The sequence below is a fragment of the Oryx dammah genome, unplaced genomic scaffold (assembly GCF_014754425.2).
Source record: "Oryx dammah isolate SB20612 unplaced genomic scaffold, SCBI_Odam_1.1 HiC_scaffold_21, whole genome shotgun sequence".
NCBI lineage: Eukaryota > Metazoa > Chordata > Mammalia > Artiodactyla > Bovidae > Oryx > Oryx dammah.
This window is the reverse complement of record NW_024070205.1, coordinates 53,289,948-53,317,241: the sequence shown is the minus strand read 5'-3', so window position 1 is coordinate 53,317,241 and position 27,294 is coordinate 53,289,948. Positions and strand designations below refer to the sequence as shown.

General features: G+C 42.6%; 1 protein-coding gene across 4 annotated transcripts in view; it reads right to left on the bottom strand.

Annotated features, from left to right (window-relative positions):
• TP53BP2 (tumor protein p53 binding protein 2) overlaps nucleotides 1–27,294 on the bottom strand; it is a 67,082-nt gene that overhangs the window by 37,819 nt on the left and 1,969 nt on the right. For 2 of the 4 annotated variants that reach the window (XM_040263685.1, XM_040263688.1), the window contains exon 2: nucleotides 1,733–1,880. In XM_040263685.1, the coding sequence (XP_040119619.1) occupies nucleotides 1,733–1,880 (148 nt within the window). Of the gene's footprint in view, nucleotides 1–1,732; nucleotides 1,881–17,230; nucleotides 17,468–27,294 lie in introns of those variants that run through there. The other 2 variants (XM_040263686.1, XM_040263687.1) reach the window with 2 other exon arrangements.

The window sequence follows — 27,294 nt, the reverse complement described above, 5'->3', positions numbered from 1 at the left end:
AGGTCCCCACTCTTAAGGAGTTTACATTCTCGTGCCTGTGTGTGAGGCTATGGGGATTAAAGAGGCAGCAGATTAATAAACACACACACACAAACCAGACAGACACGTCTCATGCACAGGATCAAACCAGGATGATGTCATAGAGAACCTCGTGCCTGCTTTAGTGGGAAGCTCAGGAGAAACATCTCTGAAGAGCCAACATGTTGGCTGCAATCCAAATGACCAGAAGGAACCAGCAACAACAAAATCTGGGAGTGCAGAAGGAGCAGCTGGCACCAGTGGCTCTGAGGTAGGAAACATCTTCATTTATCCAGAAACATAAAAAAGCTGCAAGAGGTGAGCAAGGAGGAAAATGGTACCAGATGACATCAAAGACCTCACAGTCTAAAATCAAGACTCTGGATTTTATCCTAAGTAGAATAAACAAGTTAAAACAAGAAAGTCACACTATCAAATTTTCATTTAATAAGGATCACTTAGGGGGACTTTCCTGGTGGTCCAGTGGCCAAGACTCCATGCTACCAATGTTGGAGGCTCAGGTCCGATCCCTGGTCAGGAACTAAATCCCATATGCCAAAAAAAACTAAAAGATCTTGCATGCCACAAGGAAGATCGAAGGAAAAGCCCGCATGGTGCAACCAAAACCTGGCGCAGTCAAATAAATTTAATTCTTTTTTTACAAAAAGGATCACTTGGGTTTCTTTACGAAAATGGTCTAATCTAGTTCCTATGTGAAGTAAGCAGCTCAGGGAGAGTGAAGGAAGTCCTCCTGAACACCCAGCTGTACGAAAATCAACCAAAGATGATTAAGAAGACTTGCCTGGGAAGCAGAGGGTGTTAGCTGAAGTCACACACCCATGAACGGTGTGAATGCAGTGAACACAGGGGGAAACTTGCACTCAGACAAACTGCACCAAAGGGGAGAAAAAGGAAACAGTAAGGGCTCACCCAAGCTGTACAGGAATAGAGCAGAGCTCATGAAAAATTACTCCTCCATCTACAAACTCCTAAAGGGCCACAAAGAAACCAGGCTGTCCCATTTCAGGGCTCCAAAGAACTAAGTAAGGGATCGATTTCAAGGCTGAAAATAATGACTATGATTTCACCACTGCCTCCTGCCACCATAGTAACTCAATACCGAAGAGCTCTCTCTAAAAACCCCCAAAGACTCAGAGATGGCAAAACAATCAAAATGGCTCAGAATGCCTCAAATTTCTAATGAAGTGAAACCACCTAAGCACACACAAAACACTTCTGAGCACAGACATTTTACCCTAACACCCCCAGAAGCTTCCACCCCGTGTATCAGCTGCTTATCCTTTGACCTTTAATACTGTAGTCTATGAGGTGCTGCGGAAAAAGAAAACAGCAAGAGGACTTTGGAGGAGCTTCCCAGGTGGTTCAACGGCTACGACTCCATGCTCCCAATACAGGGCAGCGGTGGGGGAGGGTGCCCAGATTCCTTCCTTGGTCAGGGAGCTAGATACCACATGCCACAACTAAGAGTTGGAATGCCACAACTAAAGATCCCAAGTGTTGCACCGGGACCCAGCGTAGTCAAAATAAATATTTAAAAAAAAAAAAAGACTTTGGAGGAGGCAACTAAACTGGACTGAAAGCACTCTCTCTGATAGACACCCTATTCTCCAGTTTCTCCATGGATAAAGATGAGAGGCACACACTGCCCTCCCTAAAACTGATAATAAAGATGGCACGGCTGAAGAAGATGTACCAGAACCACACCACACTTCAGCCAGGTGGCAATCGCTCTCGCCGGGTTCTTTGCACAAGTCCACCACGTCTCTGCAGATGGTTTCCGGAGTGACAGGGACTTCTGTGAAGTGCTGCTCATTGTTGCTGAGGTACACAGTAAGAAACATCTGGAAACAGAAGGAGAGACACAAGGGTTATCAGTACCATCTACACTGGCGCTGGTCACTTCTCACTTACTTCAGATTCCTCTCCCCGACTGTCTTAACTGAAATGCAAATGGACAGCAGGACCATCTGGCTGTCTCCAAGCCCAAGGTGAAGAGGGATCCGGAGCTTTGCTGATGGCCCCTGCCCTCCTTGCATCAGCTGTGCCTGAAGAACCCTTGGGGATCCCTGGAGCACAGTAAATGGATCAGTGCACACAAAAGGTCAAGTTAAATCTTCCTCTGACATTTTATTTATGTCATTTGTTTACCAAGACTTCTGTAGTTCTTAGTATGATGTGCCAGGCCCATACTACAAAGAGATTCTCCCATCAGCCCTGTGAGTATGATCAGGAGATGATGATCACACAAACACATGCTTAATTGAGCAAAGTCTCTTTCGGGAAGGATACATAAACAAAACATGTGTTGCTGCTGAAGGTGGGGATGGGAAAAGGGGACAGAACTCAGAGGGATATCTAATATTTATACCACGTACAATGTATCACCTGTTCAAACAATTATATTTTCAAATCTAAGATGTTTTAATCAGATTAGATACATACTTTAAAGCATAAGTCAGTGATGGCTCAGTGGTAAAGAATCCGCTTGTCAATTCTGGATCCAGGAAGATCCCACATGGCCTCGGAGCAACTAACCCCACGTGTAGCTATAGAGCCTGTGCTCTAGAGCCCACAGGCCACAGCTGCTGAAGCCCACACACCCTAGAGCCCGTGCTCCACAAGAAAAGCCACCCCAGTGAGAAGCCCGCTCATGGCAACTCGAGAGTAACCCCTGCTCACTGCAACCAGAGAAAAGCCCATGGAGCCACAAAGACCCAGCACAGCCAAACATAAAAATAAATAAACAAAATTATTTTTAAAAAGCTTAAGTATTCATCAATAAGCTGTAAGTAGAAATGAATGGCTGTCGTGCTAAAGCTGAGATGACCTTGTATATAAACACTCAGACCAGAAGAAGATTTCAATCTAAAACTCAGTCTTCCTCCCAGTAAAAACAGATGCTGTATCTTAAAAACACTGCATCTGCCTATAGTGCGGGAGACCTGGGTTCAATCCCTGGGTCAGGAAGATCCTCTGGAGAAGGAAATGGCAACCCACACTCCAGGACTCTTGCCTGGAAAATTCCATGGATGGAGGAGCGTAGTAGGCTACAGTCTTCACTTCACTTAAGAATTCAAGTGTTCACACCTATCAAATAACAAAGCAAAAAAATCAACCAAACAAAAAACAACCGTTGTTAATTCCTAGCACTGAAGAAAACTGAGCGAATAAACAAACAAATTGTTGATGACAACGCAAGTCAGCAAACCCACAAGCTCATTCATTCAGTGAGGACTTACTCTGGGCAGATTAATGTGTATCAGGATTAAAACAAGTAAACAAAACCCAGACAATTTGAAAGTGTCATTCCACTGTGAGCTTTATATTCTGTGAAAATAACTGTTATGCAAAAGCTTTGAAACATGAACTTGATGGACCAGTATACATTCTGTAAAAAGAATTAATGAGACTAAGTCAAACACTGCAGGAGTTTGGGTTCTAAGGCTGTAACAGAACAGAAGGGGATTTCCCTGGTGGTCTTAGTGGCTAACATTCCAAGCTCTCAAAGGAGGAGTCCTGGGTTCAATCCCTGGCCAGAGAACTAGATCCCACACACCGCAAATAAGAGTTCACACGCCACAACCAGAGATCTCGCATGCCAGAAACAAGATGGAGATCCCCTGCGCTGCAACGAAGAACTGGAGCAGCCAAACAAATGTATGTTTTTTTTCTTTTAAAGGTAGAATGAGTAGGATCTGCACTGTGATCGCAATGACACAAGAATATCATACAAGCCACAGTGCCTGCCCTCAGTCACATGGCGTCTCACCCAGCATAAACCTCTCTCCCACTACCCCAGAAGTGAGAGTTGCATTAGGCTCTTCCTTTTTTTTGTGGGGGCGGGGTGTGGCAGCGGGAGAGAGGCAGCACCTGACCAGGGATGATGATGGAAACTGGCTAAAACAGCAGACTGGCCGCCTCAAGGATCTGGCTTGAGTAAGGGGAGAAGAACAGGCACGAGAGAAGGAGGCCCCCTAGGTCAGTGGGCTCTGCCCCACGGGGCTTCCCTGCTCCTCCCTGCAGTAAAACTATGCTTTCCCAAGGTAAGCCAAGTCTCCACTTCCTGCAACTGAAGCTCTTAACTCACAGAAACATGTATAACACAGAAAGGAACCCCCCAAACTGGAAAACAGACAGGAACCCATTACAGCTAGAAGGCAACTCAGAAACAAATTTTAAAGTGGATGCTATCAAAAAAAAAGAAGTACGAAAACAAAACTGCAAAATTTGTCAGCATGAGTTCAAAAGCTTTCAAGCTAACTGTATCAGGTATCACATTCTGATTAACTGTGCTACATAAAGATACATAGTTCTAGGCCTCAACTCAGCCAACAAGGCAGCACTTTAAAACTGTTACACAAAATGAACACAGGTTTCCACCCTGGTGCGACTCTGGATACATACACAGCACATGTAACCAGTGTAAATAATTTACACTTGAGTATTAAAGAGTACTCCTCCTCGATACTCCCTACCCACATCAGAACTTTCTCTGAAGTTTAACACTTCAAACATAGGAACTGTTTTCATTGTAAATATGAGACTAAGAGGCATTTATCAAATTATAGAAATATTTAATATACTATATATACACAAAACAGGCTTTCCCAGTGACTCAGCAGGTAAAGAATCTACCTTCAATGCAGGAGACACAGGAGATGAGAGTTCGATCCCTGGGTCAGGAAGATCCCCTGGAGGAGAAAATGGCAATCCACTCCAATATTCTTGCCTGGAAAATCCCATGAACAGAGGAGCCTGGCGGGCTACTGTCCAAAGGGTCGCAGAGTCGAACACAACTGAGCGACTCAGTACCCATATATACAAAACACATACTGTATCAACAAATAAGAGGTTATTTCCTGAGATAAAAGCACCTTACCTCGTAAACGTCATCTTAAAAAGTCCTTTCACACACATTATCTCAGATACTTACATCAACTCTCAGATAAGCAGAGCAGATATTACTTTCTCTATAAATGAAGCAAAAGACTCATTTATAAAGAGTCTTTATACAGGCTACTGAAATGAGAGGATGAGAGCACAATTCTGTTCTTCACCTGTCCTCTACTCTTTCAGCTGCTCCTTATAGCAGAAGAGTATTAGGAAATGCTCTATTTGACCCCAGTAAAAATCCCCAGGAGGAGGCCAAGGCAGTCCACTCCAGTATTCTTGCCTGGAGAATCCCCATGGACAGAGGAGCCTGGTGGGCTACAGCCCATGGGGTCACAAAGAGTCGGTCACGACTGAGCGACTAAGCACACAACCAAACTTGGATAGAGATCCGGTGTTTTACTTTTTAGAAGACAACAGCTTCATTTATTTAAAAGTACAAATTATAGATATGAAGGATGAGAAACGTGTTCTAAGATCACTGCACTTTCCCCCCAAAATCCCACAGGATTAACACTGGTGTGAGTGGTGAGTAGACCCCATTCAGGCATGCCTGAAGACAGCTCTGGAGTGACTGTTCTGAGCTGAGTGCTCCAAGGCCAGGCCGGCAATGTGAGCTGCTCCTGACGACCCAGTGGGAGATCTGGGTGCTTACCCCAGACTTGTTAATCATTATTAGGGAAGTAATGTCACCTCTCTGAATCCCAGCCTCCTGGTCTTCAAAATAAGAGTCCTAAGTTCTCTGAGAGCTGCCAATTAGTTGAGGTGTTTACTGGGTGTCAGAGCAAGAGCCAACTTCTTCACAAGAGTCTACAACCTGGAAGGTAGCAATTCAGTGAGGACCTGAATGAAGGCAATGGACAGAGGGGGAAAGAACAGATTCAACATAAAGTCTGGATCTAGTGCCTAAATGTGGGGGGATGGGGGTGGGGGGCTGGTGTGGTGTGAAATAAACAATTCATAGCAAATTCAGGAGGAAAACCAGGCTTGCTCCGCTCAGAGATTATGGTAGCAGCAGGCAAGGGATGAGAGAAAAGCAGGAGTTTCGTTTGGATGAACTAACCTGGGACCACCTGTCCCTACCCCCTCTCCAGTCCTCACGGCCTTCTGACCTTCTCCAAGCTCGGCTCCACCAGCATCCTCCTCCTTGCCTCCCACCCCCTAGAGCCTGTGCATCCTGTTCCTGACTGCCATGTTGTTGTCTCGAAACCTCCTCGGAGCTTCCAGGGTGGACTCTGAAACTGGCGCCAGGCGCGGAGGGCAGGGAGAGACGGAAGGCAGGCAGCCCACTCCAGACTGGCAACTGGCCTTTCCGGAAGCAAGGCAGCTTACTCAGGAGACTGCTCTTGCGGGCAGCAGGGCCAGTGGCTCCCCGACCCCTGCCCAGCAGCATGGTAAAAGCTTATAGAGAGGGTCCCCCTGGGTTCAGTCGCCAGCCTGCATCCTTGGGCAGCTTGAGCCTGGGACAGCAGGCAGGCGGAGGGCATGTTCCAAGGATAGGAAAGCGGGTGAATGGCCTCCAAGTGCCTGGGTCAGCTTGCAGGTCGAGCCTGCAGTCACGTCTTCTTGATGACCTTCCCCGACAAATGTTCTTCCCTGTGTGCCAGCACGGCCTGCCACTCATCTCCCTGGGTCTTGATACAACCACTTCCTTCCCGGGGAGGCTTTCCCTGGTCATCCTGCCTAAAATCCCACCACCACCCTCAACACGCGCATGTGTGCACCCACATATGCACATACCCATACATGCACTTCCTCACTTTCTCTCTTTCCCTGGCACAGTGACCAACATATCATGGATTATATTTATTTCACTTGCTTTTACTGTCTTCCCTGCTAGAACGGACAGTCCATGAGGTCCAGGGTTCTGTCTGTTCAATATGGCATCCTTAGCCCCTTGAACTGTGCCTGGTTTGTAACAAACACAGTTAAGTGTGTGTTTAGGAATGAATAAATACCTCAGCTGTTACTGCATGTGACAGATTCACCTCTGATTTATTTTCACAGTAAGCTTCCCAAAGGTATTGATAGAAGGCAGTACACCACACAGCTATCCACTCTGACAGAAGTTAGTATCCTCTCCTCTTTGGTTTGTACCATACTATGCCATCCTACTTCTGTTTCGACATCCTTTTCATTCATGCAAGATTTATAGGCTATTTTATGGTTTAAGTTCTAATATAGACATAATCTTTATTAAGTATCCATTACAGCCACACGGTACAGAACGGGAGACAGAGAGCACTGTGTGGAGAGGGACACAGCCACCCCAGGGGAATAAATATCCCAACCTGGCTCCCTCCTTATTAGGCCTTCCATGCTACCCCTCCTCACTGGACAAACCCAACTACAAGTCGGATGGAAAGGGAGGCTACTGATGCCTTTATATAAGTCAGCTTCCTTGGGCACAAAGCAGGGTGGAGACAGGCAAGCAAAAGATGCTTCCCCGCTCCATCCTCAAACTCAGTGACTTCAACCCCTCTATGGTGAGAGAGGGCTCCTGAGCCACAATCTAAACAGAATGAGAACACGAGGTGCAGAAAAAGAATAGCCCAAGCAGAGGGAAGAACAAATGTCAAGGCCTCGAGGAGGAATCAAGCTTGTCACATTTGTGGATGACGAAGGTCACTCTGACAGAGTGAGCAAGAGGAAAGGATTATAGGAGATTAACTCAAAGAGACTAGATCATGCATAGAAGCCAAAGAGTCCTCAAGCTGTGGTGCAAACAGAGGGTTATTCATCACAGATGGCAAGGCCCCACCCTCAGAGATTCTGATTCAGTAGACCAGGGGTAGGGACAGAGGTTCTGCATTTCTAAGAAGCTCCCTTGAGATGCTGATACTGTGGCTCTGGAAACTGCAAATCGAGAACCATTGTTCAAAGACCCAAAGGCTGCAGCAAGGAATCTGGATTTTAATCTAAAAGACCACTGGAGGCAAATCATTAGAGACAAATAGATTAGATTAGTGGTTGCCAGGGGCTGGGGGACTGACTGCTAACAAGTACAGGGCTTCTTTTAGAGTTGATGAGAACGTTCTGGAATTAGCGGTGATAGTTGTACCACCTTGTAAACATACTAAAATCCAGTGAATTGGATACTTTAAAATGGTGTTATGTAAATCATCTCTCAGCTTTTTAAAAAACTTCACTGGAGGATTTTCAACAGAGTACTGCAGTCATTTTTTTTTTAATTACTCTGACTACTATATGAATAGACCACAGAGAAGCAGGCAATTAAGAGGAAATGTAGCACATAAAGGGGCTTCACTGATGGCTCAGCGGTAAAGAACTCATCTACCAATGTGGGAGACATAAGGATATGGGTTCGATCCCTGGGTCAGGAAGATTCCCTTGGAGGAGGGTATGGCAATTGACTCCAGTATTCTTGCCTGGAGAATCCCACACAGAGAGGGGTCTGGTGGGATACAGTCCACAGGGTCACAGAGTCGGACACGACTGGAGGGACTTAGCACGCACACGTGCAGCACATAAAATGAGATATAATTGTAGCACAGACTGCAGGTAACAGCAAGTGGTGAAAAATGGCTGGACTGCGATTATATTTTGAAGGTAGAGTCAACAAGACTTGCCTAATGGACAGAATGTGGGATGCAACCATAGAAATTGAATGAACACAGATCTGGTGTCTAAGCAACAGAGTAAACAGCGGTGTCATTTACTATGAGGAAGGAGGAACAGATTAGGGAAGGGCCCACAGGACTGGGGCCCTCGTCCAGAAGTCCCACAGAGGACAGGGACCCAGTAAAGGATTGGAAAAGATCCATCCATAAAAAATGGAAAGAAACACAAAGAAGTGTAGAATACCAGAGACCATGCAAAACAGTGTCTCAACTAAGTCAAATAAAGCTAAGCGATCTTAGAAATGAGAATGAGGACAGTTCTCCAGGCTGGGCAAGACAGAGGCTGCTGGATGCCTTGACCAGTGTTGTCTGAGGAATGAGGTCGAAGGCCTGTGTGAGACAGGCCAAGAGCCCAAGGGAAGGATGCAGAGACTCAGAACAGAAAGATGGAGAAAACACGGAGTTCCCTGGCAGGCCAGTGGTTAAAACTCAGCACTTTCAGTGTAGGGGGCACGTCGATCCCTGGTTGGGGAACTAAGACCCCATATACTGCATGGTGCAGTCAAAAAAAAAAAAGAAAGGTGGAGAATATGGAGCCACAGATGGAAGAAGACAGAGTAAAAGCGGCGCTTCGTTTCTTCTTTATTTCAACACGGAGTTTTTACAGAGCATTTTAACGGACGGACTGATTCAGTCAAGGGGGGAATGCTGATGATGCTGCTGACTCTGTGTCTCTAGTCACTGTCTATTCCTAGGCCAGTACTCACTGCCCAGTGGCAATCCATGTCTGGAGAACTCACAAATCCTTCATGCTCACCTTGGCTAAACCAGCACAGTCCCATTTTCACTCACTTTCTTTGCTGTAGCGATTATCTTACTTTTTAGGTTACAAAAATAGTTTATCAAGTTTGACAATTTCTTAATTGGACACCACAGCACAGTGACAACAATACAGCTGGGAAGAGGTGGCTTTGCGCTGTGACTGCGTGACAGCTGATGTGCAGCCGAGGGCAGGTGTCCTCCTGACCATCCCAGAGAAGGGGTGGGAGAGAGGGACCACCCACCAGCCCCAGCTGCTCCTGGTGGCCATGAAACCTATAACTGCCACGTTTCCCCCTAGAAAATTTTCATTAGAACAAAAAAGCATTGCGTCACTTGAAATAAACAGTTTAAACTCATTTCACCCATCTTAAATTTACAGACTTTAAGTATGTCCCCTTGCATTTATATATCACTTATAATTTAAAATCTTTTCATCATAATCTGCCCACAATTATAGGCTTTAGTGTGATAATTCATAGATGTTCCAAATTTTACAGAGGGAGTAAATCAGGCATTTTCTCAATGAATATCTTTTCTCTTCTTACTTTATTTGGAAGAGGAACAACTACAACATAAAAAGATGTTGTTGCTAAGTTGGGTGGGAGAAGAGGGATGGACTGGGAGTTCGGGGTCAGTAGATTCAAAGTATCACACTTAGAAGGGATGGAGAGCAAGGTCCTCCTTACAGCACAGAGATAAACCATATTCCAGGTTTATCTCCTGGGATAAACCATACTGGGAAAGAGTATACATATTTCTTAAATATAAAGAAAAGCGAGTCAAGTCAAAAGAAAAGGTTAGTTAAACTAACCTATCATGCTAACCTGAGAAAAAGTAGGCACACAGGCTCTTAATACTGTACTTTCTTTTTGTTTCCTAAGTGGACTGTGCTACAAAAGATCACTCTTCAAAGTGTAATCTAATTCCCTAAAAAATAAAACAAAAGATGAAGCTGTTTTTATTTCATTTTGATGAGGCAGTTTTATCAGCATGTTGAAAACTTACTAAAGAAAAAAATTTTAACCTACTCTATCAACTAAGTCCTTCTGAAAACAATTATTTTGGCCAAAAATTCATGATCTTTAATGATAAAAAGTAAAACAGCTAAATCTTAGAGAACTTTTCAGCATCTAATACCAAAACGTTTCAGAAGGAAAAAGCACAAAAAGCGAAACTTTCAAGAATGTCTCAGGTATGTACTGTTTTGTTACAAAACAGTATTCACCATATCTCACTATACAAATGGAAAAATATAATACGTGTACACAGACATGTAGTACAAACAAACAAAAAAAGACCTCACCAAATTAACAGTAGTAATGTTTGGTGGTAGGATTATGAAATGAATTTCGGGGGACTTATCTATTCTTAAACTTTCTAGAATGATTAAACATCACTTGGATAATAAAACTGATAAATAATCAATAATTAAATTAATAAGGCAAACATTTTTATTACCTGGTCCTTGCTATGTGATATATATGGCAAATATCTGTCTGACAATGTTGTTTTCTAAGGTCACCATACTGCCTCAACTTTAGCCAGGGACTAAAATCTAACAATCAAGAAATATATCTTGGAACTTCTCTGGTGGTCCAGTGGTTAAGAATCCACCTTTCAGTGCAGGGGACACAGGTTTGATCCCTTGTCAGGGGAACTAAGGTATCATGTGCTGTGAGGCAACTAAGCCCGTGTGCCGCAATTACTGAGCCTGCAAATACACACACACACACACACACACACACACACACGAAATACATCTTAAACATCCACTGCATTAGAATGAAATATTATTCAGCGATAAAAGGAATAAGGTACTGATGCATTCTACACATAGATGAACTCTGAGAACACTATACTAAGTGACAGAAGTCAGGCAAAAAAAAAACCACCACAATATTCAAATCCATAGAGACTAAAAGTAGATTAATGTTTACCAGGGGTTGGGCAGAGAGGGAATAGTGTGTAACCGTAGAAGATGTTTTTCTCTAAGGTGATGAAAATGTTCTGGAATTACCAGTGGTTAACACTGTGAACATACTAAAAACAAAACAAACAAACAAAAAAAACCACTGAATTACATACTTTATAGGGTGAATTTTATGGTATGTGAATTATATCACAATTTTAAATGCCCACTACATGCTTGCTATGTGACAGATACAAAAATCTCTTAAGGGAAACAAAATTTACTCATGAAAAAAACACCACCAAATTAAGAACAAAATGGCACCCCACTCCAGTACTCTTGCCTGGAAAATCCCATGGACGGAGGAGCCTGGTAGGCTGCAGTCCATGGGGTCGCTAAGAGTCGGACACGACTGAGTGACTTCACTTTCACTTTAATGCATTGGAGAAGGAAATGGCAACCCACTCCATTCTTGCCTGGAGAATCCCAGGGATGGGGGAGCCTGGTGGGCTGCTGTCTATGGGGTCTCATGGAGTTCTACACAACTGAAGTGACTTAGCAGTAGCAGTAGCAGTACCAAATTACATGAGTGGGGCTATAAGTAAAATGAAAATTCAGAAAGGAGAAAGATGAATGTGATCTGAGGCAGACTGAGGTTTCAGCAAACAGGCATAAATTAATGGCAAGCATAAAGAAAGAAATTCTGGGTCTCCCAGGTGGCGCCAGGGCTAAAGAACCTGCCTACCAACGGAGGAGACAGTAGAGAGGTGGGCTGGATCCCTGGGTAGGGAAGACCCCCTGGAGCAGGGCATGGCAACCCACTCCAGCATTCTTGCCTGGAGAATCCCATGGACAGAGGAGCCTGGCCGGCTACAGTCCACAGGGTCACAAAGAGTTGGACACAACTGAAATGGCTTAGCAAGCATACATGCATAAGGAAATAATAAAAAAGAAAAATAATAATCTGTAGTAACCTTGCTTCTAAAAATGCCTGACTCTTTAGATTTCTGAAAACACCATATTCTCAAGAAAACAAAGATGACTCCCTCAGATCCTTTCCCATAAGGAAGAAAGGAGAATGGAGTTTCCTGGAGTCAAATCGCCTGGGAGGCTACTGTGAGAAACTTGGTTATTCTCACTGACTCACAAATGTGTTCCTGGGAACTTATGACGTAAGTTATTTTCATCAGGAGCACAGCAATAATCAGATCAAAACAACACAACAGCTTTTACAGCTGAACCTGCAGTTGTGAGAACGATAAATCGCTGGGGTATCTGAAAATGCTCAGAGTCTAGCTTGGATGGAACAGAAGAGATGGCTTTTTTTCCCCTGATACCAGGTCAGCCCTTCCCATTGACAGAGACGTGAACTGCTCACTTCTTCCCAACGTGCACATCAGGAACTTCATGGTTTTAAAAAAACAGTAAGCATCAACTCTAATATATATTTAGGAGCAGAGGCTCTCAGGGACAGACCATAGGGCAATACGAAAGGTAAAACACGGAGTGGGAAGGATAAATGTAAACTGAAACAGTGAGGCATCACTTACAACTATTAAATTAGTCTGTGATTAAAAGGTAAGATCCAACAGAGATGAGACTGATTCATTCAAAGATATAATGATGGTACTAAAAATTGTTAAAAGTCACACTTGGAAAGTAAAGTGTACCATGTTATAAAAACCTATAAATTTATGTATACCCCCTGAATTACTCTTACAGAAATAACTGAAATGAAGAAAACCTGTGAACAGCTGAAGATTTTTCACTGTGGTGTTGGAGCTATAAACAGTAAGATAGGAAACTAACATCCAATAAGTTAAGCATGGAAGGGTAGTTGCTGGAAGGACTATGACCCAGGTACCAACTACTGTAAGTACAGTGTTAGAAAATGGTAAGATAAGGTTACAAACTAGTAATATTAGGTTGTAGATTTTAACCATTTAAAACATATGGATATAGTACTTCCCTGGTAGTCCAGGGGTTAAGACTCAGAGTTAGGGAACTAAAATCCCACCTGCTGCATGGCACAGCCAAAAAATAAAAATTAAACATATAGGCACAGGAACCGTCTTGTACAGAATACGTAAAAGAAATCTGGTATCATGAGATCGGATATAGACATCACTTTAAATTTGTTTAAATATCAACGTTAATATAGTTTTACAATAATGTACAATTTAGAAGTATACATAACACAATACAAACTGTGATAATGTGAAAATATTTCCCTAAAAATAGTAACTAAGATTTGATTCTTAAAGTGATCTATCTGAAGAGAAAGATTCAGGGAAAGATCAAACACCATTACATTAAGTTGCACCAGGCCTCCCCACACGCTCTCCACAGTAATTCATGCCCAAGTCATGTCTGAAGAACGCTTGCCCTTCCAAAAATCCAAAGTCACAGACAATTTTCATTAAAAAAGAAGAGATCAAAGATTTATTTTTAAGAGTTCCATTTTAATAGGACATGTATGCACTGTAACTATAAAGTTATGCTATTAATACAAAGATGACTCATTTCAAAGAGGAATTATCTCAGATTAAAATTTGGAAGACTTTTCCAAAAGGAAATTAAAAAAAAAAAAATGACCAGGGCATTTACAAGAAATTTACTTTGTGTCAGAGGCTAAACTTATTCCTTTGACTGAAAAACCATGTGAAGTTTCACAGAAAGAAAAATATAACTAAGAGTTAGGATGTTCCTTCTCAAAGAAAGGAATTTAAGCTTTGCAATAAAGGCGTCAGAGTTTTGATTTATAAAATCTCAAATCACTTAGGTTTACCTAAGGGGGGGGGAAATATATATATATATATTCATATATGAGAAAAAAAGTTTGTCCTTTAGAGGAAAATGAACAATCTATAAAAAGAGTGACATAAATCCTCCCCAATCTTACAACTCACAGGAAACTCACCATAGGGACAACCAGATAATAATGGTAGTAGTGAGATTAGAGAAAAGTCAAGATGATTTTTGTATTTAATAATTCCCCTATGGAGACAGAAATGAAATGAGGGAAGGAAGACCCCAGACTACCTTCTAGAAGAGGATGCTGCTACTAGGCTTCCTACAACCTGGTCAAGAAAAACACTTTCTTAACAGTAAGATACATAGAAAGGGATTAAGAAACAGCAACAACAACCAAAGCTTCTCTCAAACATACAGAGCCATTCAGCCCAACTCTGGCTTCCAACCCGAGAAAGGGGTCAGAAATGAGACGCAGATCATTCCAATCTTCCAGCATTTTCAGCCTCCTGCTCCTCAGAGACCTCGCTGTCTGCTCCTGTGGTAACTCTGCTCCAGGGGCCACGAACCAAGAACACGGGCAACTTGCTTGGCTCCCTGACTTGGACTTGCTCCATCCCAAGGGTGGGCTGGGCTGCCTCCTTCTGCAGGGGGTGTGCTGCCCAGCCACCCCAGCCTGGACGACCCTGCTGCCTCTCCCCAGTAGTTCAGTGGGCATCCCGACAGAGGTCTCCGTGACGTCTCCCTCAGGAGCAGCGGGGACACTAAGTCTTTGAGTCCTTCCCCTCAGAGACACTCTCCAGCCTCCCTGATGATCAGTCCAACCTTGCTACCGCTATGATCACTGCTGACAGAAGCTTATTATGTGCCTTCTCTCCTGCCCAGAGCTTACTCATGAGGCCATTAAACTGCTTTATAAAATCTTCATCAATTACCATGGGTCACATCTACTAATGTTCCATTAAAGATCAATGATATTTAAACCTTCTGCTACACTAAGTATACCATGTATTCACTAAATGTACTGCATTTTGCTCATGGAATACTTTAAACATCAGCCGATCAGTTTCTATCAGACCTGTGAGTTATTTAAAGAGAAATCCAGGACTTCCCTGTCGGTTCAGTGGTTAAGATTCCACAGTTCTCAACCTAGATGTCCTTCTAGAGATGAATGGATAAAGAAGATGTGGTACATTATCTACAAGGGAATATTACACTCAGCCATAGAAGGAACTACTTTGAGTCAGTTCTAGTGAGGTGGATGAACCTGGAGTCTGTTATACAGAGTGAAGTCAGTCAGAAAAAGAAAAACAAATATTGTATATCAACACATATATATGGAATCTAGAAAAATGGTATTGATGAACCTATCCACAGGGAAGGAATGGAGGAGACACAGATGTAGAGTAGGGACTCATGGACCCAGTAGGGAAAAGAGAGAGTGGGATGAACAGAGAAAGCAGCATCAACATATATACACTATCACGTGAAAAACAGATAGCTGGCGAAAACCTGTTACACAGGGAGCCCAAGCTGGTGCTCTGTGATGACCTAGAGGGATGGGATGCACGGAGAGGAGGATGGCTCAAGAGGGAGGTGATATATGTATAATTATAGCTGATGTCTGCTGCTGTATGGCAAAAACCAACACAACACTGTAAAGCAATTTTCCTCCAATTAAAAAAATAAATTAAAAGAAAAAAAAAAAAAGACTCCATGCTTTCATAGCAGGGGGCATGGGTCCAGGTCTCATCAGGGAACTAAGATCCTGCATGCCGCATGGTGTGGCCAAAAAGTTTTTTAAATAAAATTAAATAAATAAAATTTTTAAATAGAAAGGATTCGTTAAAAAGAAAGAAAAACCATAAAATCATACTCAAAGGATTTCTTTATATCATAAACTATTTCTTCGGTCACTAGACCAAATGAGTAGAATCTAGAAATCAATGACACCAATTTGAAGAGTTAAAAAAGTTCACCACACATGGTATTTCCTAGCCATTCATTCAGGATCATCTAGAGTACACAATCATTTTCTGAGACAACTACCATTCTGAGAAAAATGACACAGTAAATATGAAGTGGTTACTTTAATAGCGGGAAAAAAATTCATTACATACTGAAGAATAGCTGGTTTTAGATGTCTGATTACATAACCACTTCATCTACAGAGGCAGAGAGCAGTCACCTCCCCTGAGACATAAAGTCTTCTCTCATTAACGTCAGTCATTCAAAAGGAGCTCCTGGTTTGGTTTCCTCTCAATCCCATCTTCTTGTTGATTTCAACATCTTTCATTTACCCACAGTGAATGGGAAACCCTGCACTCTTCAGGGCAGAGAGAAGAGACTGATAAATGAGCACAATAAAAGGTGATGTGATAGAGAAAGATGCAGCTGATGGCAGAACGTGGCTAAGCATGGTTGAGGGAGGCACAGGCTGAAGAAGCTGGCCTCTTGAAACATCCAGGGAAGACATTCCAGGCAACAACCCTGAGATGGGAACAGGCTTGGTCTGTGCCGTGACCACTAAAAAGGCCAGTGTATCAGCAATATAGGCACATATGAACACGGACGGACAGGTAAACAGCTGATGAAGGGCCTTGAGGTCAAGTATAAGGGACATCACTAGAGTAGTTCCCAAAGCATGGTCCCCAGACCAACAGTATCAGCATCGCCTGGGAACTTGCCAGAAACAGAAAGTCTCAGGCCCCCACCTAGACCCCCTGAATCAGAAAACCTTGAGGTAGGGCCCAGCAATCCCACTGAAGTTTGAGAACCACTGCACTGGGGCTTATAAGCAGAGATGTAACATGAAACTAAATTTCTGGGTAAAGGAACTACAGCATTAGTTCTTTCACCAGTACTTAACAGCAGTGCATATTAACCTGTATAGTGTGTATTAACTGTTAAAATGTTAATGGTTAACCCAGTGGCAATCAAAACTTCACAGACTTTTAAACCTGTAACTTACCTATACATCAACTATACTTCAATTAAAAAAAAATCAGATTCATATACAGTGGTATTTTATATTTGCATATTTTTAATTTCAAGGAATTTCCAATCAATTATAAGAAATTTTCGATCAATTATAAGAAATATAAGGACCTAAAACATAGAAGTTATCTGCTCCACAGTCACAGCCTCAAATCACCAAATGAGAAATCTCGAAAAGCTTTCTGGAATAATTCAAAACCATAAAATTGCCTCCAGCCCTGTCCCTCCCACAGACACGCACCTCCAGCCAGAAGGACGCTTTCTCTCTGCTTCTCAGACGACTGTTCACACCACAGTTGTCCGGATCCCGGTCTTATCTGTCTTACTGGTCTATAAGTTCCTTTGATACAGAAGTTCTGGTCCTCAAATGCTTCCTCCCAGTTTTTCTCCTCTCCCACAAAACACAATCTCAGTATCTGTCTGACACACAGCAAATCTGAATGTGTGATTGTTCAACTGAACCGATACTGTGGCTCAGAGACTCAAAGTTCCCCCGACGACAGGAATGTGAACAGGAAACAGATGTGAACAGCGTGTTCACGTCATCAGGCATAAGAAGCGTTTATACGTGACCTCGTGGTGTAACTCAAAGTGAGTTTTCTCAGAGCCAGACCACGTCTCAAGGGAAGAAAACAAAGCACTCTGCTTACTTTAGGATAACCCAAGAAATCTTTTCTCTCCTTTTCAACTATGCCAGAAGCCCGATTTAGGCAAGATCTCAAATTCCAAAATATCTATCAAAGTCACTCACTTGAAGCTACTCTGTTTTCAATGTCTGCCATAAACAAACAACAAAATAAAAGAACTAAATAAATATACTTGAGTAGTTAATTCTCCATCCCTACCTCAACCCTTCTGTATAAGCTTCATGTTGGCTGGTATGCTTTCTTCTAAGCTAAGCACTGCTGTCTTAGGAGCATGTCTTATTTTACACAAAGGCACCATTATAGACTTCATTCTATCTTTTGCTTTTATTCACTAAGCATTGTATTTTTAAACAGTTTTTATTGGAGTATAGTTGATGTCCCATGTTGTATGAGTTTCAGGTGTACAGCAAAGTGAATCTGTTATACATATACACATATCCACTCTTTTCGAGATTCATTTTTCATATAGGTCATTGCAGACCCATGGGAAAAGTTCCCTAGAGCAGAGCTCCCTGTAAGCACCGTATTCTTAAGATCCACGCATGATGGCCTGAGCACAACCAATGCACCGCTTCTAGCTCTTTCCCTTTACCTGGCAGTCTGCTACGTAAGTGGTCCTCTATGTTCAAAGATTTCACCTCTGCGAAACTTCTCCCAACAATGGACATGTATTCAAATGGGCAAGCACTGCCCTCCCCAAGGAAAATTAAAAAGAAGAACATTCATTCACCCGAACAACATTTATTAAATGCCACTGTGTGTCAAACACTGTGCTCGGTGTTAGAAACACAAAGACTAGAGGATGGGCCACACCCTCAAGCCGCACAAAGTGCCACAGGGCCCCGCAAACGTGACACAACAGGAGAACTTCCTGGTGGAGGTTCAGATGACGTCCAGTGAGAACAGGAAAAAAAAAAAACACCCCTCTCAAGGAATACTACTGAACCCAAAAGGGCAGGATGAGTCAGACAAGCAGGAAGAGGGCTGTCCAGGCAGAAAAATGGCGCGTGTGAAGGCACAGGGTGCAAGGAAACCCGGCGTGCTGTCATCACGCAGCCCTGGAACTGCTGAAACAGGAAGGTGGGACATCAGACAGAAGGAACAGGTCACCTCTTAACCCCTGAGTCACAGCTGTGCTGCAGAAACTCGGGACATACACGACTCATTTCACACTGACAATCATGGCCCGGTCAGACGGCGCAGAGCAGGTGATGGGCGTCAATATACAAGCAGGTGCAACTCACTGCCAGCTAGAGGAAACAGATCATCAGGCCCCACAGAGAGTCCTAACACAGCGTCCCTTGGGAGCATGAAGGAGGCGGTGAGCAGATCTTCTTCCCCAACTGCTCTGCAATCCTGAAGGCAGGCAGGCCGGCTCAGCAGGGCGAAGGGGGCTGCCCTTCTGACAGGCACGAAGCACACACACCGCTTACTTTCCCTCCGTGGCGGGTGCTGGGTATGAAGTGCTGACTTGCTTCATGTTTTGAGTCTTTCAACCACTTCCCTTCCCCACTGAGAGGCCATATATTCTACAACTGTATCTGGACACAAAAAAAGGCTGAAATCCACTGGGCCAGATGATAAGGAAACTTTGGATCTAGCTAAGGAGATTATGGGAGAAGGCAGTGGCACCCCACTCCAGTACTCTTGCCTGGAAAATCCCATGGACGGAGGAGTCTGGTAGGCTGCTGTCCATGGGGTCACTAAGAGTCAGACATGACTGAGTGACTTCACTTTCACTTTTCACTTTCATGCATTGGAGAAGGAAATGGCAACCCACTCCGGTGTTCTTGCCTGGAGGATCCCCAGGACGGGGGAGCCTGGTGGGCTGCTGACTATGGGGTCGCACAGAGTCAGACACGACTGAAGTGACTTAGCAAGGAGATTATGTTGGTATGCTATAGGTAATACACTCTTGAAGAATTCTGACAGGGGAAGTGATAGATGCTATCTCAGATCACTGTGGAAGCAGTGTGGAGATGGACTGACGGGGTGAAGGACAGTAAAGGTAAGAAGATAAATAAGGAGAAGATCACACCTTCCAGGCAGGAGAGGGGTAACACAGAAGAAGAGTACCAGGGGCTATAGGAGGATATAGTGATGAAACTGTCATGGAAGAAAATGGAAGAACGGATGGAATGCAGGATAACATCCAGGTCTCTTAGCGAGCGAAAGCAGCAATCAAAACCTACCAAAGAAAGGATCCTATTTAACTTTAAAATAAAATTAGTATCCAAAATAGTCCCCTTTTCCAGATCAACAAATTACAAGAAAAATAATAACCTGTGCTGTGCTTAGTCGCTCAGTCATGTCTGACTGTGACTCCATGGACTGTAGTCCACCAGGCTCCTCTGTCCATGGGGATTCTCCAGGCAAGAATACCAGAGTGGGTTGCCATGCCCTCTTCCAGGGGATCTTCCCAACCCAGGAATCGAACCCAGGTCTCCCTACTGCAGGCAGATTCTTAACCATCAGAGCCACCAGGGAAGCCCAGTAATAACCTACATGTCAGAAATTATCAATAGCTAGCAGTTAGCAACTAGATATTGCTGTAGTTCAGAAAAACACTGGCAGGAAGAGACCCTTTCTAGAATTTAAGTCAGCTCTGATTTCAATTTCCTAGGTCATTGGCTGTTCTGTATCTCTGTCAATAAAATGAAGATTACCACTGATTTTTTTTTTTTTAAAGGTGAAGGAACTTATAGGTGAAAGCACTTGAAGCTTCCAAAGTAGATGATCACAGGGTGGAAGGAACAGTTGTAAAATACTTGTAGGGTTAAGGCATCCGCAAGGAACTGATGTGCACGCACGACAGGCTTTCTCTAAAGCTCTGGATGTTACAAGTCTGGTTTCTCTTGAGTCTCACAGGAGGAGCTTGTGGACGTGGAGTAACCCTACCCATCCCTGTCCTGATGTTATGCCAAAGCCTGGGGTAAGATCAACCCTTCTCTCATCCCTGGGGCTTCTGAAGGCCTAGATCAAGTCACACACTGCATGGACTGAGTTCACCGCGAGTGCACAATAACTGCTGGGCCCTCACGGTATATGATAAAGCCTTTATCCATCTTTGGTGGTTTTCCGTTGTCTTCCTGCCACGAGGGCTGTCAGGCTCCCCCTACCTTTTCCAGTTCTTTGGCTGTGGCACCTCGACAATCTGTTCTCACACAGCAATGGAGGCATCTTTTCTAATCTCTCCATTTATGTCACTTTTACTCCTTAGAACTTTTCCAGGGGCTGTCACATCCCTTCCCCTGCCAACTAAACTCTTCGCCCCAGCCCAGGAAAGACTACACGCTGCACTTCTCTACCTCCGCTCCGGTCACTAGCTCCCAAACACTAAGCTCCGGCCTCATAGTCCCCCTTGCTTCCTCCAGGCCTTTGCACCAGCCCCTGGGAATTCTGCTTACTTGATACATTGTTCAGTCACTAAGTCATGTCCGACTCTGCAACCCCAAGGACTGCAGCACGCCAGGCTTCCCTATCACCATCTCTCGGGGTTTGCTCAAAATCATGTCCATTGAGTCAATGATACCATCCACCCATCTCAGCCGCTGTCGTCCCCTTCTCCTCCTGCCCTCAATCTTTCCCAGCACCAGGGTCTTTTCCAATGAGTCAGTTCGCATCAGGTGGCCAAAGTATTGGAGTTTCAGCTTCAGCATCAGTCCTTCCAATGAATACTCAGGGTTGATTTCCTTTAGGATTGGCTCGTTTGATCTCCCTGCAGTTCAAGGGACTCTCAAGAGTCCTCTCCAGTACCACAGTTCAAAAGCAACAATTCTTTGGCACTCAGCCTTCATTATGGTCCAACTCTCACATCCATACATGACTACTGGAAAAATCATAGCTTTGACTATACGGACCTTTGTCAGCAAAGTAATGTCTCTGCTTGTTAATATGCTGTCTCGGTTTGTCATAGCTTTTTGCTCCTCCCACCAATCTGCACAGGTCTCAGCCAACATGTCACTTCCCTGACCACCAATCTACAGCAGCCATCCTAGTCGCATGCTGTTTAAATCCTACATAACTCTCCTTTTGTTTGGTTTCTACTTTCCATATCCTCCCCACTCCAAGCCTCCCACTAAGCTTCAGGAAAGGTATGCTCCTTGAAAACTGTCATCTTCTTTCCTGTATCCATGGCACTTAGAACAGTGCCTGGAATATAGCGGATGTTCATTACACACTTATTGAACAGATGTTGTCCCCAAAAGGCCATCCAGAAACAATCAGTAGGTTAATGAGGAAGAAGGAAGATCACTGATTTAATATGATTTCATTCCATACCAGTCTCCAGTGTATTTCCAATAAATTCATCTGATTAAATGGAATCACTCTTCCTCACTATACACACCACCCTGGGGCAGCAAGGGGAGATGCTGTCACTTCGCCTTTATCTGGAGATTCTGCCAGCAGTGGGCATTCCTCCAAGTCACAGATTCACCTCTCAAGGCCCTGGAAATGACTGCACAACAAGGACGGCAACCTCACAGCAGCCTCTCTAGTTCCCTGCCCTCCGTGGCTCTTAACCACCCATTCCACTCTGACCCTTACTCTCCTACCTCACAACTTTCACATCCTGTTGAAACATACCATCAAAAGCAAGATTATCCAATACCCCTCAGACAAAAGGCATTTGTTTTAAAGAAAGAAGAAAAAAAAAGGAATCATTACACCCCTTCTCTTTCCCAGATGATGTGAAAGAGCCAAGATCTCTATAGAAGCATTAAAGGTAGAAAAAAAAAATAACAGTCACTGAGCCATTTCCTTTGCACAGGGTGAGGTCAGCTCCACATCAGTCAAAATTTGATAAGAGAACCATTTACCAAATTTCTCACCCAGTCTGGATTTACATATGCCAAGATAACTCTGTTTTCCTCGAAGTCAAAAATAATTAGAGTTATGCTCTGTAACGCAGTATTTGAAGTTGTCATTAGCCAAAAGAATACCATGACTACTGTCTTGATAAGTATACAGAAACATTCTAGAACATTTCTTCACAAGTGGACCTGGTTTGCATCTCATTTCTGCCAAGTGACCCAGGGTAAATTACTAAAACCCTCTGGGCTTCAAATTCTTTATCTATTACATGAGAAGGGGGAAGCCTTGCTTCACAGGGTCAAAAAGGGATTATCTGAGATGAGCAGCCCAACAGAGGGGCAGGTGTTGGGCACACAAGGGGTTCCAGCAGAAGCTCCCTCTCCACCCTGGGTGGAAAATAAAAGCATGGGGCTTTCAACCATACTGGCTGACAGAGAAATTATTCTTTCTACTATGGAAGATTAGTACACTGTCTGGACCATTTCTTATTACTACCACTAGTAAAGTAATATTTTACAATAGTTTACTCCTTATGATTTTCTATTACTTTTCTAAACTTGTGTCTTAAGGATTTCTGGTTGAAATGTTTGAAATTTAAATAAATAGTACTAAGTCATAAATCTGTTTCTAGAACAACCACTGAAGTACGCATTTCAAAAGAGAAAATTCAGTACTTACTGGTCCCGTGAAGACTTCCAATGAAAATCTGGTTCCATTAACCAAATGAATCATCTGTGTTTGGATAAATTTTAAGCAGAAAAAAGCTAAAAATGGCCACAGTCGCAGAGTCTGTGAAGCTGCTTTTCCTACGCAGGCTCTAACTATGTTAATAATTTGCATTTCTTTGATAAGAGAGTTTTCCTCTGATAAGAGAGTATGCAGAACGTTTTAAGAATCACTGCGTCCTTAATGTTCAGTGCTCCTGAAGGCTCTCCTAATGACTAAGACTTCTCAGCTCTCCCCAACAAGATGAAAAATTTTACTGTCACACCTACCACTCCAGCCTAAGTATACCTCTCACAAGGTCTGTCATCTGTTTTTGCTTTTCTCAATGACATCTGATTAAAAGAAAATGTTCTGTTCAGTACCTGCTTCTGCTGCTGCTGCTGCTGCTAAGTCGCTTCAGTCGTGTCTGACTCTGCGACCCCATAGACAGCAGCCCACCAGGCTCCCCGTCCCTGGGATTCTCAAGGCAAGAACACTGGAGTGGGTTGCCATTTCCTTTTCCAATGCATGAAAGTGAAAAGTGAAAGTGAAGTTGCTCAGTCGTGTCCGACTAGTAGCGACCCCATGGACTGCAGCCTACCAGGCTCCTCTGTCCATGGGATTTTCCAGGCAAGAGTACTGGAGTGGGGTGCCATTGCCTTCTCCGAGTACCTGCTTCAGTACCGTGAGAAAAGAGAAATATTTAAATAATGTTTGACTTGAAAAAGTGGAATGAGCTGAAAAGAACTCTCTGGATTCCTTAATTCTTCTATCCCACTCTTCATGTTCTTTGCAGTACTTGTAATAGAAAAGGCTGGTGAGGGGTTTACAGTGTTGTTGTTGTTTTTTAATCGCTCAGTCGTGTCTAACTCCGCAACCCCATGGACTGCAACATGCCAGGCTTCCCTGTCCTTCACTATCTCTCAGAGTGCGCTCAAACCCATGTCCATTGAGTCGACGATGCCATCCAACCAACTCATCCTCTGTTGTCCCCTTCTCCTGCCCTCAATCTTTCCCAGCATCAGGGTCTTTTCCAATGAGTCGGCTCTTCACATCAGGTGGCCAAAGTATTGGAGCTTCACCATCAGTCCTTCCAATGAATATTCAGGTTGATTCAGAGGTTTATGGTACATGATGGAAATCATACCAACATGTATTGGTACACTGTTACCCTATTTGAACTAGAAAGAGGCTGGACCTCACGTGAGCTGCAAGAATGGCTCAGTGTTAAGTTCACTTTAGAAAGACTTTTTAAGAAGTCTCACACACTATGGTAGATTACCAAGAGATAAAGGTCCACAGTGTTCCTTAAAAGCTCCAGAAAAGAGAGGTTTTGTTTTCTTGTTTTTACCATCTGCTGCTGGGGGGCAGGGAACGTAAAGAGGGAGAGAAAACAGTTCTTCCTAGAAGCAGTGTATGAATAAATGGCCCTCTGTGTCCCTCTCAGATAAATTCTAAGTTAATTTTTAAAATATAAGCAGGTGTATGATTGTGCTACAGTTCTTTATAAAGTCTAAATCCACTTTCTTTGAAACAGGTAAAAATACAGAAATTGTTAAATACTTTTCGGCTTTTAATTAGTGTAGCATAAGTCACAAGAAACAAATTTCACTACAGCACAGGAAATGTGAGATACTTTGCACATTTTATTTTAAATAGATGATCTGTTTAACAGCTTTTGAGAATTATAGTTCTATAGAGAACCTACCTTAAATTTTATTCTGCAATAAAACCTAAGCTAATGGACTATGTTACTTCTCAACAACAAACAGGAATTCTTTCAGAACATGGTATAATCATAATAATACAATGTTCTGATGCTATAACTTGAAAGGTTTGTCATTTAAAAACACAATTTCAGTTTGGGAAAGTATGTGCAAATAAAACCAGTATATAATACAAATAATACTTTAAAACATGAAAATAATACACGTATTTCAGCAGAAGTTAAGCTCTCAGGCTGGGGAGCTGACTAAGCTGCCTTTAGAAATACATAAATCCCACTGACCAAGAATCAGACTTCTAAAGGAGCTACTGCAATATCCCATTTTTTTGGTCCCAGACTTCCAAAATTATAAGTTCTAATAATCAGATGATACTTCACAGCATAATGAAATAGCGAGGCGTAATTATGATACCTCTGTAGCATCGAAAGACAAAATGCCATAAACCTAGAAATAAATCATGATTAGTTCAACTGAGCTCTTTAAAATAAGCTATTATTTTCTCCAAAATATTATTCATATTAGGGTTTTGTGGTGAAATTCATTTAAACCGAACACTAAATTAAATAATTGGAAAACCCATTCTCCAAGTCATTAGGGATAAATGACCCATTACAATTTCATTTAAAGTATTAATGTAAATGTGAAGCTGCAAATATGGGATTCAAATGTAAAATGCTCCTTTGTGCCCCTTCATCAAACTGACTGCCCTGTCGATACAGTCAGTGGCCACCAGGCATATGTGGCTATTTAGATGTAATTAAAATTAAATTTTTTTAAAAAATTCAATTCCTTGGTCTCATTAGTCCCATTTTAAGTGCAGTAGCTGCAGGTGGCTGGTGGCTACCACAGTGGGCAGCACAGTACAGTTCATTTTCTATCACAGCTGAATAGAAATGCCACATATATGACATCAACCACTGAGACAGGCAAATTCAAGTCCTCTGGCCTTCCACATGGCACTGTGGAACACTGTGTGTGGTTCTGTAAGCAGGTTTTTTATATTTACCTTTCAGCAGCAGGTACAAACAAATTTTTATCAAACTGTAGCTAAAAAGAACAGGGAATGCTTTTAGAGTTAGCTAAGCTCTTTCATAAAAATATTCTTGTTTGAATACAACGCTTCAGAAAATGAAAAGTAATGAAAAAAGATATATGATATAATTTTAAACAGCTGAGAAATGTTGCTTTTAATGATGATTTCCCTTTAGGTGATAAATACAACAGGAGAATGGCTCATTAAACAGCCATACTGGCAAACTACAAATGACGTTTCTTTAATGAAGAAAAAGATACAGTGTCAAGTAGGAAGGGGTAATCAGTTTCTCCTCACCAAGTTGTGGAAATATCACAGAACTCAGACATACCAACTATGGCAGGTATCTCAAAATGAGTGTAATTATTACACCCTTTTCTGCAGTACCCTATCATTATCTCTACTGTGATTATCAGCACTTGCCTACTTATTTTTAGTTAGCCTACTAAAATGCATCATCCCCTTCTGGTTTGGGATCCAATTATCACTTCATGTCCCACATGAAAGAAATTTACTTGATTCTCTACCATTTGGTGAGAAAATACATGAAAACAATTTATTTGCACCAGTTTAACATAATACAGTCTAAACAGCAAGTTGTTATCTCCAGCATTCCTGTAAAAGCAATTTTTAAAATGTATTCTTAATGTCACAGAACTGTACATTAAAGATGGTTAAAACTGTCATTTTTATGTTATGTACATTTCACCCCAACAAGAAAGCATATCAAGGTAATTGTCTACATTCTGAGACTATCCATTTTTCCCTATTAAGCAAAGTGCTTTTTTTGATAAATTGGTTAGAGTTTTTCAAAGTAATAAATTTAAAACCTCACTTGACGATGGAATAAAAATTCATATTAAAAGCTAAAGAGAAGAGATATATTTAAGAAAACAGTCTTATTTTCAAATATCCCAAATATACAGGATAAAGATATAACATGAGGTTAATAAATGAAATTTTGTTTCATATTTTTTATGTGTCCCAAGTATAAGAATCTCCAGTTTAACCTACCCAATACTGCAAATTCAGGAGAAGTTCTTACCTAGCAACTATCCCAAGAGAGGCAAGGAGGCACTGTTTCATAAACAGTAACGCTAAGCCTCTCAAACATCCTAAAGCTAGGTACTACTACTAAAATCCCCATTTTACAGATGGTGAAACAAAGCACTAAAAAGAAAAAAGGCTATGGTCACAAAGGTAGGAGCTGAGCAAATACTGCACAAGCCACCACATCATGAGTCCTGTTAGATTCTACTGACAGGGTTTCTTTGGTGGCCCAATGGTTAAGAATCTGCCTGCCATTCAGGGGCCACGGGTTCGATCCCTGGTCCAGGAAAATCCCGCATGCCAAGGAGCAGCAAAGTCCGTGTGCCAC